Source organism: Colius striatus, chromosome 11, assembly GCF_028858725.1.
Source record: "Colius striatus isolate bColStr4 chromosome 11, bColStr4.1.hap1, whole genome shotgun sequence".
NCBI lineage: Eukaryota > Metazoa > Chordata > Aves > Coliiformes > Coliidae > Colius > Colius striatus.
The window spans coordinates 18,002,879-18,016,592 of NC_084769.1; the positions used below are offsets into that span (position 1 = coordinate 18,002,879).

The following is a 13,714-nucleotide window of genomic DNA, read 5'->3' on the forward strand; positions in this document are numbered from 1 at the left end:
GCTGCATCCTTCCAGCGACAGCACCGACACCTTTACCCGCTGCTCCTGCCATGTCTGCTCCAGCATCAATCATTTTGCCACCTCCATCTCCAACCTTATCCTGTTGCCAGGAGCTTGGGGTTTTCTCCTACTACACTAAATCAAACCCTTTCCTTCTGTCTTTCGCCATGATTTTTCCCTGATGTCTTTAGCTTCTGTTATCCATTTCCTACACTTCATAATTTCTAATTTATATTGATCGCTATCTACTCCCCGCTCTCCCATTTGTTATAAACTGCTCTTTCATTCCTAATTGCTGCCTTCACTTTGCTGCTGAACCAGAACGGGCTCTCAGCCAGCGCTGCCCTCTTTCTTGATTGTGGAATTGTGGCTTTTTGTGGTTCTGAAATTCTTCTGAAAGAGCTCACCATTTTCATTCACATTTTTCTATCTAAATGTTTCCTCCGAGCTGATTTCACTCATAATTTTCCCCCTGCTTTGGGAAATTAGCCCTTTCAAAGCATGAAGGATATAAATTACTGTTTAGGAATGTCTTTTCTTTGCACGGGGTGAAAGTAATCTGGTCATGATCATCGGTCCCTAGGCAACCTCCAAGTTGCAGTCCAGCAGAGAATTTATCTCTATCCATCACAACCGGGGGTGGGGAACCAAAAGTAGCCAGTGCTGGTCCTGGTGCCTCTCACAGAAAAGAGGGATTGTCTCTAATTTTTAGTAACTCTGCAGATGGGTTTCTTGCTGGCTGTGCAACAGCATCATCGTGTGCCTCTCAAAGCCATATCCTCTCAAAGCCCATGTGACACCACGGACAGGCTGGCTGACTCCTTGCTCCCCAGCAGACACCACTGCCCCCCATTCCTGTGCCTTCACGGTGAGCACAGGAGCGCTCAGAAGCATCCTGAGCCTTTTTGCATCCATGAGCATCAATCATTTCTGATGTTACCACATTGGTTTGATTCATTTTAGCGCCTCTGTGATTATTTCCAGTAACAAAAAGGGACCAGAGGAAAAGCACTCCTTCCATCCCCAGTTTCTCTGAAGCACAAACCTGATCTTAAAGCAAAATGTGCCAAGGAGAGAGCGGTAGGCATGGCACAGATAACAGGCTGAAAGACACTTATCTCCATGATATGCCATGGCAAAGCCATGCCTAAAAGCAGCTGCTCCCTGCTTGCCAATAGCATTGGTGTTTCAGGCCCATGGCAAATGCAGTAGGCAGGTGAGGATGGCCCAGCGACAGCACGCTCCTGCAGAGCAGCCAGCCCAGCTTGTACCCCTGGCAGCTCCCAGAAGCCAGGAAGTGGCTAGAAGGTGACAAAACACAGTGCCACATCCTTATCCATCCATGCCAGGTGTGCCCCAGCTCTCCCTGCCCTGCAGACCAGGTGCAAAGACCCAAGGAGAACCTTGGGAGAGTCAGTGGGCATTAACCCCTTCCAGACAAGTCCAATCAACCCCACCAGTGCCCCCATCCAGCCTGGCACACCTCACGCTGGGCTCCTCAGCACCCCTTTGCCAAAGGCAGGGGGACCCAGACCGCTCCTTACCTCGACCATGAAGTTCTGCTGAAATGTCTCCTCCTGGAAGGGCTCTGTCCGCAGGCGGTCTGCGAGGGAGAACAGCATCAGCCTCAGCAGCGTCTCACCCCAGCTTCCCTTTCACCTGCCCGTGGGGTGACGGGGTTACAGGGGAACAGCTCCAGCATGCTCATCCCAGAGCCCATCCACACTTGTTCCAGCACCCTCCCATACAAAGGAGCCAGGGACAGGTGTGCTCAGCACCATTCCCAGATCTTACAGCCTGAAAGAGCTTCCTGGGTCTGAGCACCAGGGTACAGGGGACTCCTTGTCTCCAGCTGCTTTTCTGGAGGGATGAGCCCAGCTGTGTCCTCCTTTTGCAAGAGAGAGGGACAAACCCTTCTTATAGCTGCTCCACACTTCATTCAAAACACTAATTTTCCTCCATTGTTGCTAAGATGTTGGCTGGAGAAACACCTGGCCAGCTTTGCTCAGCAGCACCAGTGCAAAGCTTCCTCCCAGCTTCCCGCCCAGGCAAGGGACAAGAGCGGCCAGCCTGCGCATCAGCATCAGTCCCTGGATCCAAACCAGATTGTCCTGGCTGCTCCAAGCTCTGAAGAGTCAGCTTGATGCAGGAGAGAGGAGAGCATTAAGGGCTGAGGTGGGGGGAGCACGGGCAGCTGACACAGCTCTTATGCAGCTGCAGGGCAGATCCAGGCTCCCGTGGTGGGCTACCTGCCGTGGGACAGGATCTGGACCACATCACCCTCCTGGCCATGATATGCAAAGTCAGCGCTTATCCCTGTCAGACCCCACATCACCTCTGGCAGCAGGACAGAACACAGCACAAGCAAGGGATGACCCGAAAACCAGTGCCCAGACAATCTCCATGGCAGGGGAAGATTCCCCACCCACTTAAGGCAGGTCCTGAACCATATCCTACCCGAGGGGGCTTCTCTCAGCCCGGCCCCTCCATGGCAAGGTGGGCTGGGGGTTGGAGGGGGGCCCATGCGCAGGGCTGCAGCAGGGAGGGCCGGAAGGCCCTGCTTGCTGTCCAAGGGCTCAGCAAGGTACTGTGCCTGGGCAGGGAGGCTGAGCCGGCTCCGGGGCCAGCCCTGGCTGCCAGCCCCACCAGCTCCTGGTGAGCAGCCAGGTGCTCTCGGTGAAGCAGAGAGCCCTTTGGCGACTCCCCAACTCCTCCAGCTACTGGTCAAGGGCTGCTCCTCTCCCAGCTCTCCCTAGGGGCTGCTGCCCAGCTTTCTGGCTACCGTCTCGCTGCCAGTGTGGCTGAACATGAAACACAAGCCTGGCTGGGTAATAGCCAGAGGGAGCAGAGCATGCCAGCCCCATGCTAAGGAGGAAACTCACTCCCTGCTCACTCCCATGTCAGCCCTCGGCATCCCTCCTCACCTCTGCTGAGAGCAGCCCCACTCTCCCTGTAATCTTCAATCTCAGCATCCTTCTGGAGCAGTAGGGAGGTCAGCTCTTGCACCTGGCACTGCAGCGCCAGGCTCATCCGAATCAGGGGCCGCACGAGGTGACGGGACACCTAGGATGGAGGAGGGACATTCTAGGGAAGGTGCAGGGATGCATGCCACTGTCCACAGAATGATCAAAGCAAGACAGCCAGCAGCTCCTAGCAAGAGCAGCACTCTGGGTCACACAGGGCTCCCAAAAATACCCCACGTCTCACAGAAATGTGGTGGGAAACAGTCAAAAGATGTAAGTTGGGAGAAGGAAGGCCAGATGGTTTCTCCATCCCAGCCCAATCTTTTCACAGCTGCACATGCAGGACTCGTGCAGGCTGCAGCTTCCCCTCCAATCCTCCCATACACATCCTTAGTTTATGGCTGCACAAGCCCCACGCAGAGCCTTGGGCACATCCCCTGTCCCAGAGCCAGCCTGAGTTGCCCTGGCCCACCAGGCACACAGAGCACCCTCCCACAGCCCCTGGGAGGGTGTTTGGGATCACCCCACTCCAGCACACCCCTTGTCTTTGTGGGAGAGGGCAGTGAACCTGGCACTGCTCACAAAGCTTTCTTGCTACTGTGGTGGGCCCACAGTGAGCTTTGTACTCTGCTCACTCCCGGGCACAAGCCACAGAAGTGATGGTCATCACCCACCCAAGTGCTCAGAGGACACCATCTGCTGCAGAGCTGGGACAAAGCAAGCAGAGGTTTGTCAGGTGGGCTCCATGTCTGCCTCTAGCACGTGGCCAGCTGCTGAGTTACGTTTAGCAGAGCAGAGTTGGTCACCACTCCTGCATCCACACTAGCTGTGCTCAGCACCCTAACTGCTTCCCACCTTCTGAGTGCCTTGCAGACACCCAGCACATTCCATGAGAGCCTGGGCTTTGCACCTTCCCAGCTCAGCCTCTGAGCTGCTTGCCCAGGGACGGAGAGCGAGTCCCTAGGGCAAGTCAAGCCGAGACCCCCGGATTTATGTGCCAGGACAGACCCCCACGCCGCAGCAGATCCCTGCGGTGCCCCAGCACAGTCACCCACGCGGGCAGAAGGGATGTGCGCCTGCGGAGACCCGTCGGGAGCAGGGTGCCGGAGCTGAGGCCGACGCCTGCCGGAGGAGGCTGCGGGGCCGGTGCTGCCGCCGGGGGCTCGGCCGCGGCGGTTACCGCGGGGACCGGGCGCCCTCTTGTGCGCGCAGGGGCGCAGGGCCCGGGGCGCCGGCGAGGGACCGGGGCAGCCCCGGCCCCGCAGCCCGTCCCGCCGGCCGGAGGGGTTGTCCTAGGGCGCTGGGCTGGCGACAGCCAGTGCAACATCCCAAACTGGACATCTCGTTCTGCCCTGGTAGCCAGGCAGGTGGCCCTGCCTTGTTGCAAGTTACTAACCAAGGTGCCAAAGCCCTGAGAAGAAACTGGGACAGTGAACCTCGGGACAGGAAGCAGGCAGAGCCAGGCACCCTCCAGCCACCAGTGTGGCCCAAGACTTGCACCTCTAAGCATCAGGAGACAATCCGTAATTTTGGCCATCCCCCTCCCCAAACTCTCTACAGCTTCACTCACCATCTCCACGGGAGCAGGGCAACAGTGGAAGTCCCAGTAGAAGGGCAGCCCTGAGAGCTCGCTCTTCAGGTGCAGGCCAAGCCCGCCAGCAGTGTGGTGGCAGGAGAAGGAGGTGGTGGTGTCTGGCTGTCCCGCCAGCAAGGGACACAGTAGCTTGCGCAGGCGGTGCAGAAGGGAGGACACGTGGACCGTCAGGCGTTTGTTCAGCTCCTGGGGAAAGGCCAGGTTAGGGGTACAGCAAGGTCCTGAGGAAAAACCCAGCGAAAACTCCAGCACAGAAGGAGTCAAACTGGTTTTACATGTCAAGCCCTGAAAAGGGCTACTCCTGGGCCTTAGCTTCCAGCCCCGTGACAAGACATTCTCCACTGGTTCTCCAAGGTCAGCCTGTGAGGTTGACCTTGTGAGGGAGGCAAGGTGCAATGGTCTCCACTAGCACGTCTGTCCTGCACACCACGAGTGTCACAGGCTGGTGAGAGCTATCACAGCTCAGCTAGCCTGCACAGAGCTCCCCAAAGCTCTCATCCCAGCAAGGGTGACCAGCTGGGGGATGGCTGCCACAGCCTGCCTATCCGTCCTGCCAAGAGCCGCCCAGCACAGCCCCTCAATCACAGAGGGACATGGCAGGTAGGGGTGGCACAGGAGGACCTGGGCACACAGGCTACGGTGAGGGGGTGAGGCATGGCATCATGTGTTTGAGCCCCATGAGAGCTTGTGCCTGGCTATGAATGTGAACAGGGGTCTCTCCATCACTGGTGGGAAGGCAGAGCTGCCCAGGGACTTCCTAGGACAGGTGTTTGCACCAGACACTTGTCAGGTGTTAGCCACTGTGTCACCAAGCAGCTTATGTTGGGATGTCAGCTGCTGTGAGGAGAAAAGGAGGTCCTCTGGCTTTCCAGACACTCACCTTGGACCTTTGTCCCACGACCTCCGTGTCTGCACTCTCGTACCAGACGCTGCTGAGATCAGAGAGCAGCAGGATGTAGCCAGTGTCCCTGAAGCACGCTTTAGCAAGAAAAGCTGTCTCGCCAAAGCAAACAGAAGCCCAGGGCTGTGTCAAGAGGCTGCTCTCCAGCTCCTCGGTGACTTCCATCTAAAAGACAGCAACCAGGTCTCTGCCTCAGCCCCCACCCAGGAAGACCCTGGTCCCTGGGGTGGCCTCACAGGGACCCCCCTCAGTCCCTGTTAGCTCCCCACTTTGCAGCCGAGGTGAGGATGCTCAGCCAGCTCTGTCCCATCCCTACACATGTATGCAGCTTTGCTGGGGCAGGAATTTTGGGGAGCTTTGTACAGGGCAGTTCCTACCCAGCCCCAAATAACCACCCCAAATGCACCAGCAAGTACTTCATAATGTAACTGCTGCCTCCCTGGCATTACCCGATGCTTCCTGCCGTTAATACAGCAAGACCTCTATGACCAAACTACAATGTCAGCTGCTCCGCCTGCAGCAGGCCGGGCAGAGGGCCGCTGCAGCCCTCTCCCGTTCGGACACCCCGTCCCTGTGCTCCCCACGAGCCCCGCACGGCCCCTGCGCCGAGGCCGGCAGCAGCCGCGGGCACCGCCGCTTCCCGGGCTGCGCGCCCGCCCGAACCTGGGGGCCCGGCGGCCCCGGGAGTGCCCGCGGGGCCGGGGCCCTGCGGAGCCGCGGAGTTACCCGAGGGCAAGAGGCGCAGGCGGGCCCAAGGCTGTCGGGGCGAGGGGCTTTTAGGGCGGCGAGCGGCGCCGGGCCGGAGGCGAGAGGCGGACTACGGCTCCCAGCATGCCGCTCGCTTCCGCGGCCCGCGGCACGCCGGGACGCGCGGGGCCGGTGCGGGGCCGGTGCGGGGCCGGTGCGGGGCCGGTGCGGGGCCGGTGCGGGGCCGGTGCGGGGCCGGTGCGGGGCCGGTGCGGGGCCGCGCTCCTGACTACCCCCCGCTGCCACACGGCCAAGGCGCTGTGCACAACAACGGAGGCCGAAACGCCTTCACGCTGCCCTGCGCTTGCTCCTGCTGGGAAACGCCCCGGTTCAAGTGCCCGGCCGGGGCCGGCCCTCGGGCCGGGCGGACAGGGCTCCCGTCCTTTGGCCCCGGGCTTATTGCTCAGCCCCGTCAGCCGCGCAGTGCCCGCCCTGCCACTCTCCCGGGCCTGTGCTGGGGCTCACTTAGCTGAGGGTGCCTGTGTCCCCGAGCCCGGGGACCGAGCTCACAGGACACTGCAGAGCTGGGCAGTGCCAGCCTGGCAGGGGCCGTGGGCACTGCACCCTCCAGTGTCCTCCTCGCTAAGCACAGCCCCATCCTCACCTGGGCACCGACTCGTAGGTCCCAGCTGCACACCACACATTGAGGCCAGCCCCCTTGCACCCATGCACGGCCCCTGAGCCCTCCCTTTGCACCCTATTCACACCCACACACACTCTCTCTATCCCTGCTGTGCAGGCTGAGCTGCCCGTGGGCTGAGACCAGAGAAGGGGTTGCATCCCAAGTGGGTGCCAGGGCAGGTGGAAACAGGCAGGACCTTTGGGGTGCAGGACATGTTGGGGTACATGGATAAGTTAGGGATAGGTTGAGGTGCAAGACAGAGGTGGGGTGCTGGCTGGGTAGAGGTGAGCTGGGGGTTGGAGCCTGTGCCCACAGGTTGTACAGGGCCCAGCTGAGGGGACCACAGGCAGAACATGGAGAACAGGGGGCTCACCTCTGGAAACCTGCACCACTGTGGCACCACCTGTCTCCCACCCTGCAGCAATCTTTGGGTGTTCCTGGGTGTTGGGAGAGGCTCCTCAGGGCCAGGTGGAGGGAACAGCTATAACCTGGAGCTGGGGTCCAGCCCAAGCATGTCACTCCCAGGGACCAGCTTCATCATCCTCCCTCCTCCTTTGAGCTTGTCCCCAGGCCGAGCTTGCATCACCTGGGGCTGCAAGGCCGGGCCTTTCTTGCCCTGTTGCTGGCCTTTTCAGGCCAGTTCAGACTGGTGGAGGCAGCACCAGGCCCTGTCCTCGGACTCTGGTCTGCTGTAAATGCTGGAGCAGCAAGTGGGGCTGGTGCAGACTGTGCTACAGCCAGAGGAAGCAACTAGCAGTAAAAAAACAGGCCAGGCACTGAGCTTAATCACCTGAGGGATCAAAGGTGATGTTTTCTTCCCCCGAGAAATCCACTGCTGTCTGGTTTACCAACAACTGATCTCCACTTGTGAGTGGTGAGCCCTTCCTGAGCACAGTGCCAGCAGCTGAGAAGAGCCTGAAATCACCTGCAGAGACCTGCACCTTTCCCCAGCCACCTCCACAGCATAATCGAGGGCTTTAGGGGCCCCCAAAATTAGAGGAGAGACACAGGTGCAAACTCAAAAAGGGAAAAAATAGGATTAGAAACTGATAGCCCTGCCCCCTGCAGTCACAGCCCTCAGGGCACCAGCTGAGGGTAGACTGGCATCACCCAGGCAAATCCTGGCTGGAAAGGAAACTCCCAAAGAGGCAAATCTGGTTCACGGTTTTTATAGCTCACTGCCAATGGGGAAAATCAGGTCTGTGCTGGGAGTGTGAAAGTGCAGGTCCCTCCAGTCCACGTGAGCTTCAGAAGTGAGGAGTCAAGTGGCTGGCAAGCTGCCCTGGGGACACAACCCCCTCTGAGGTGTCCTCACGCTGCAGGGTCAGGCCACGGTGTGCCATGCAGGCACCTCTGTCTCGCCTGGCCTGCTGGCCAGCTGCTGCTGCCCCAGGCCACATTTGGGGAGCAGATGCGTCCCTTCCCCTGGGGCACCAGTCTCCTCCTCAGTGACATGGCAGCTCTCCTCTTCCTCCTTCTCCTCCTCTTCCTCCCTCCCTGGGCAGAGGAAGCAGCAGGGGAAGGCTTTGCAGGAGGATGGCAGCAGCCTCCTCAGCCCGGTGGGGAGCCCATACACCTGGCTCGCTTTGCCTCTCTCTCCACGTGGGTGGCAATTGCCCTCCTTGGCCTTCTGTGGCACTAGCTCAGAGAGCAACCCTCGCTCCTCCATGGTTCCTGCAAGCAAGGTGGTGGGCAGCAAGATGGGAACTCCTTTCTCTGGCTGCACCCTTGCAACCCTCACCAGCCCCAGGACTCCCAGTAGGGCTGTACAGAGGCAGAGGCAATCCTGTGGGGCCAGTCCCATGGCCAGATCCAACCCTCAGAGCATGGGCTCACACAGAGCGCCCAGAACAGCCCCTCACCTGAGACCGTGTTCTCCAGGAAAAATGACAAGAAGCCAGTTAAGAAGATAGGTACCATGAGCAGAGAGAGGAAGAAGAGGTCCAAGGGCACCCAGCCTGCAGGCACAGTGCAAGAATCACCCAGGACATCCCAGCCCAGAAGCAGGGAAGGAACAGGAGCTGCTGGAGAGGGAGCTGCCTGCTGCTGGGAGTCAGCCCAGCCTGCCAGGGCCCTGAGGATGTGTGGTGACCATGCCCCAGGGCTCAAGGCTCTGCCCTGCCTGGGGAACGTTCTGCTACCTGTGGCCAAATGAGCTGGGCTCATGCCAAACCACCGCGGCACCAGCAGCGCCATGAACATGGTGAAGCCAACGATGAAGATGTTCCTCCCCGAGTCAATGTCTGCGTACTGGAAGTAGGAGATCCCCATGCCCACAGCCACGGCATAGGTGACACAGAGCACCCCTCCTGCGAAGGGGTGGGAGTCAGGCAGTGCTGGGCGGGCTGCGGGCACTGTGGTGCAGGGGAAGGGAAGAGGGCAGGGCACCCACCGTGCACTGCCAGCGGGATGCGGGTGAGGAGCTCTGCCAGCCTTGGGGACATGCCCAGCACTACACACGCCAGTGCGCCTACTTGCACCGAGAGGCGGGAGCCAGCCTGGGAAAAGAAGGACAAGAAAGTAAAAATGGGGGGCATTATCCCCAGCTCTGTCCCCCCCAGCCTGCACATGGACTTGCCTTTCCCAGGGCTGGCTCAGTGACAGCCTGGGTGCTTCATGGCTGGGCATACCTCAGTAAGGCTGATGGTGCAGGTGTTGGCAATGCTGGCAGCCGTGCCCCCTGCGCTGCCCAGCAGCCCTGCCAGGACGCTGCCCAGCCCTTCCGTGCAGAGCCCCCGGTTGCAGGCGTGGGGGGGCAGCCGGGGGGCTCGCAGCAGCCTCCCGCACAGCACGTAGCAGCCCACTGAGTTCATGCTGCAGCTGATGGCCATGGCGATGCCCACTGCCAGCGCCCGGGGGGTGAGCAGTGGCCACCCCCACTCGCCTGCAGTGGAGGGAGAAGGTGATAGAAGCCCTGGCCAAAGGTGGAGGGCTGCTTCCAGCCCCGACGTCCCCCACCTGCGTAGGGGATGTGGACCCAAGCAGCATGGAAGGTGCTGTTGGCCCAGGACAGCCGTGCCATGCCCAGGTCCAGCGATTCCCAAGAGATGTGGAGGTGGTTGAGGATGGCCCAGATGACGCAGATGCCAGCAAACGGGAGCAGTACCTGCAAGGCAGCAAGAGGATCCTCAGCAGGGGACCCTCCTCCCCTGGCCACCTCATTTGCTGCACCCCAGGCAGCAGGTCTTTGTCCTGTCACCTCTCCTAGGGAATCATGCCACACCTCCCCTTACTCCTGCAGGGAGCACTGCAGGCTCTGCTGCTCCAACACCCTCAAGCACAGGTCTCCTGTGCTCCCCAGCAGCACCCATGCCCTGGGAGCTGTACCAGAACTCCGGCCTCTGCTCCCAGCACCCAGCTCTGCTCCAGGGTTACCGAGCCCCCACACCAAAGAGCTGGGCCCAGAGAGAAGCCTCGGTGCAGTGCAGGGAGCAGGGTCAGACAGGCCACGGTACCGAGAACATGCGCAGGGTGGGGACAGAGGGCTCCGTGAGGCCCCTCTGAGCCTGGAGCCAGGCACAGAAGGGCAGGCGGCAGGACCCCAGGTGCTGGGAGAAGGTGACAGCCAGGAGCATGAGCCTAGGAGAGAAAGCACAGGTCACCAAGCAGCAGCATGGCAATGGGGCTCTGAATGCATGCCCCATTCCTGTCCCTGTCGCAAAGGGAAGCTCCAGGAGACTGCATTCTGGGGAGGCTCTCAGGCTCACGTACAGCAGTGCTACCCCCCAGTTAGTGGAGCAGAAGAAAGCAGCTTCCTTGTATGCAGACAGGCCAATGATGGAGAAGCAAGGGGCCAGGACCATGGGCCCGCAGCGCTGGGCTGCCCACCCCCACACACCAGACACTCCCAGCGCCAGCTGAACCAGCCCAGAGACCAGCACGGCTCCCGAGACCTGTGGGAGGAAAGGATGGGGCCCGTGGGGCAGGATATATGGAGAACAGCCCAACACCTTCCCTTGGCCACACTCCCACCGCCCCAGTGGCATCACTTGATCCCTGTGCTCCGCTCACCCCAAGCCCAGGTAAACATACACACCCACGTGCACTACGATTCCCACTGCCTTTGCACATCCCCTTGTGCCCCCCCTATTCACAGCAATCTGCAGGAGGGCTGGAAAATGGACTGCAGGTGACAAGTGGGATGTTGGTGGAGCAGGAGGACAGGGACTCTCAGTTCATGAGGAGCACTCACCTCTTGCAGTGAGGCAGCCCAGCTCGCTGTGACAGTGCAGTGTGGTGCAGGGCAGGCGCTGGCCACAGCTGTGCCTGGAAGGGAGTTCAGAGGGATGCAGTGCATGTGGCTGCTGAGCTCCTGGAGCCAGGCCCAAGAGCACCCAGCGCTGAGGCTGCTGCCTGGAGAAGGGCCAGCATGTCAGCATCCCCATCCTCATAAGTCCCAGCCCTGGGGAGGTGACCAGATACCCTGCAGGTGTGCTCAGGGGTGAGCAGGATGCTGTGCACCATCACCAGCAGGGCCAGCAGGCATGCTCATCCCTCTTCCTTACCCCGGGCACCTTGTCATTGCTGTCCCCTGGCACTGGCATGGCTCGGGCCCCAAGGGACACAGGGCCTAGGGCTGTGCTTACCATTCCTGTCTGTGGTGGCACCGAGGGACAGGTGGGAGCTCAGCACCGTGGCAGCCACCAGGTACTCAAAGGATGGGATGTGAACCAGCGGCAGCCTGCGGAAGCGGCCAAAAAGGGCTCATTAGGAAGGAAAGAAGTAACAGGGCTGCTCCCAAAACCCTGGCTGCCAGAGGATCAAGGGAAGGGAAGAAGATGAGATCCCCAAAGCAACAGGAGGTCACCCTATATGGCAAATGTGCTGTAGCACATCCCAAGAAGCAGCATCATTGGACATGCACAGAGGCCAGGGGCTTTGCCAAAACACACAGCCAGCCCCTGTGTGGGGTGCAGGCAGCACAAGCACTCGCTCCACTGAAGCTGCTGCAGATGATGCTGGTGAGCCAGCAAGGAGGCAGAGGGAAAGCACAGCAGTTTTGTTCAAGGCATCTGTAAGAGAGGAGGACACACTGACAAGCAGAAAAGGAACAGCCATGCAGAGATGCAGCGCAAGGCATTGTCCTTGTGCCCCTTCCCACCTCTAGCAAAGCCCATCTTCCCCTAGCCTAGGAGGAGGCAAAGACATGCTGCGCCACAGCCTCATCATCCTCCTGCATGCCCTTCACACCCCTTGCTCACCGGCTCCCCAGAGTGGTCTGCAGCAGTGTGGAGATGCCGCAGGCAAAGAGGCTGCGTGCCAACAGCTCACTGGGGGCCTGGGCATGGGGCAGCTCCTCAGGCAGGGTGGGCAGCAGGAGGAGGTGGAAGATGCAGAGCAAGGAGGCCTGCACGGCCAGGTGCTGTGTGGGGAAGAGAGAGATTGGTCGCAACTCCTTGCAGCACCCAGAGCTGCAGCCCCCCATGCTCAGCCTCCCTGATGAGATACACGCTGATACCCCCCAGCAGCCCACTGCTACTGTCCACTGCCCTCTCAGCATACCCTGGCCAGAGACCCATGCACCCTTTGTCCAGCAGGTTCTGGCCCCTGTCCTGCTACATGTGAGGATTCCAGGCCTCTCCCCATCAATCTGGCTGCTCCCCACATTCTCCCCCTTACCTGAAGGGCTAAGCAACAGCTCAGCATCCAGAAGCACATCTTCTGCAGGAACCAGGATGTGAGCACGGGGCTCCCAGCACCAGGCACTCCGTGGTGGCCCCCATTCATGCTGCTGCCTCCCTACAACGCTCCTGGTTTGTGGTGCAGAGGAGGTGGGCAGGTTCCCACCCCCACCCCGAGGGCTCATCACAGCCCTTGGACAGCTGAACTTCCACCTTATACAGGAGCTGCCACAGGGTTAGCCATTAACTTGAGTTGGTGAGTAACCTGCTCTTGTGGCCAGGAATGCAAGTGGCACCCTGGGTTGTCACCACAAGGGCCAAGTGACAGCCACCCACGGTGAGGACACCCAACACATTACAGTGCCAACTGCCCACAGTCCAGGTTCCATCCCTGCCTCTGGTGGTACAGGGGAGAGAATGGCCTTTATGCACAGCCACATCCTCTGTGGGATCAAACCTGTCAAGACACACTGATTTTGACCCTTGCAGGATCTATCCCTACAGTGCAAAAGCCACTAGCTATCCCACTGGGACACCCTGAGGATCCTCTTGGAGGTGAAATAGCTTTTCTTTCTCATGGGGTGGGCCACAGCACAGACACCAATTCCTTTACGTGCTTGGGGCATCCCCAGCAGCAGCACCCAACCCCGGTGTGCCCTGCACAGCCTCCTCCTGTGCTCCTGCTCCAGCCCTTCCTCACCATCAGGCCCCCAAGAAGCTCATAAAAAGCCCCACAGCCCCCCCAGCTTCCTGCCCTTCCTCTCTGTAGGCACTGTGGCCATGGCAGGAAGGTCACTGATGGGAGTCTGCCATGTCCCCCCCTGCTCCTGGGTGGGCATTGAATTCTGCTGCTGGACAAGGCTCCCAAGAGGGTACAGGCCAAGGGGATACTTGTGTCTTTTTCATAGGGCAGAGGTGGCTGTGCCAACATCAGCCATGCTGACAAACTTGGGACTCACTCATTAACTGGACAGACTCTGAAGAGCAAATTGTTGTGGAGACCATGCATTCCCCACATTCCCAGGGATGGAGAACCTCCTTCCCCACCCCCAGCCCTGCATTCCCCAGGCACCAGACTCAGCACCCCTCCTACCACCAATGAGCCTGATCCCTCATGAATCCTGCATGAGAGTCCTCTCAGAGCTTCAGAGCTCCTGGGCTCACTTGTAGCCCCGAGGATGTGCCCTGCACGCTGGCTCAAAGAGCAGGCAGAGCCACAGCCATGGGCTCAGCCCTGGAGTAGGCATCCGGCTCAGCATGACAAGG

General features: G+C 59.9%; 2 protein-coding genes across 3 annotated transcripts in view; both read right to left on the reverse strand.

Annotated features, from left to right (window-relative positions):
• The window catches only part of NHEJ1 (non-homologous end joining factor 1), a 42,369-nt gene extending 36,107 nt beyond the window's left edge, over nt 1-6,262 (reverse strand). For both annotated transcript variants that reach the window (XM_062004918.1, XM_062004919.1), the window contains exons 1-5: nt 6,185-6,262; nt 5,438-5,623; nt 4,534-4,743; nt 2,925-3,063; nt 1,545-1,603 (exon numbers count right to left, since the gene is read on the reverse strand). In XM_062004918.1, coding sequence (XP_061860902.1) covers nt 1,545-1,603; nt 2,925-3,063; nt 4,534-4,743; nt 5,438-5,623 — 594 coding nt within the window. In that variant the 5' untranslated portion in view covers nt 6,185-6,262. The remainder of the gene's footprint in view (nt 1-1,544; nt 1,604-2,924; nt 3,064-4,533; nt 4,744-5,437; nt 5,624-6,184) is intronic.
• Nucleotides 6,263-7,980: 1,718 nt separating this feature from the next.
• Nucleotides 7,981-13,631, reverse strand: SLC23A3 (solute carrier family 23 member 3). Its single transcript, XM_062004837.1, has 12 exons — nt 12,447-13,631; nt 12,029-12,189; nt 11,414-11,508; nt 11,020-11,093; nt 10,539-10,720; nt 10,283-10,406; nt 9,786-9,933; nt 9,458-9,711; nt 9,220-9,325; nt 8,969-9,136; nt 8,690-8,785; nt 7,981-8,501 (listed from the first exon to the last, which is right to left on the reverse strand). The coding sequence occupies exons 1-12, from the start codon at nt 12,552-12,554 to the stop codon at nt 8,152-8,154; spliced, it is 1,866 nt and encodes a 621-aa protein (XP_061860821.1). The 5' UTR covers nt 12,555-13,631; the 3' UTR covers nt 7,981-8,151.
• Nucleotides 13,632-13,714: the final 83 nt, after the last annotated feature.

Excerpts from the sequence above, each read along its gene's own strand:
- SLC23A3 (XM_062004837.1), bottom strand. The coding sequence starts at position 12,554 with ATGAATGGGGGCCACCACGGAGTGCCTGGTGCTGGGAGCCCCGTGCTC. Across the intron at positions 11,094-11,413 it reads TGCCACCACAGACAGGAATG|GCACAGCTGTGGCCAGCGCC; the intron begins GTAAGCACAGCC and ends ACTCCCTTCCAG. Across the intron at positions 9,934-10,282 it reads CCACCCTGCGCATGTTCTCG|GTACTGCTCCCGTTTGCTGG; the intron begins GTACCGTGGCCT and ends GCTGCCTTGCAG.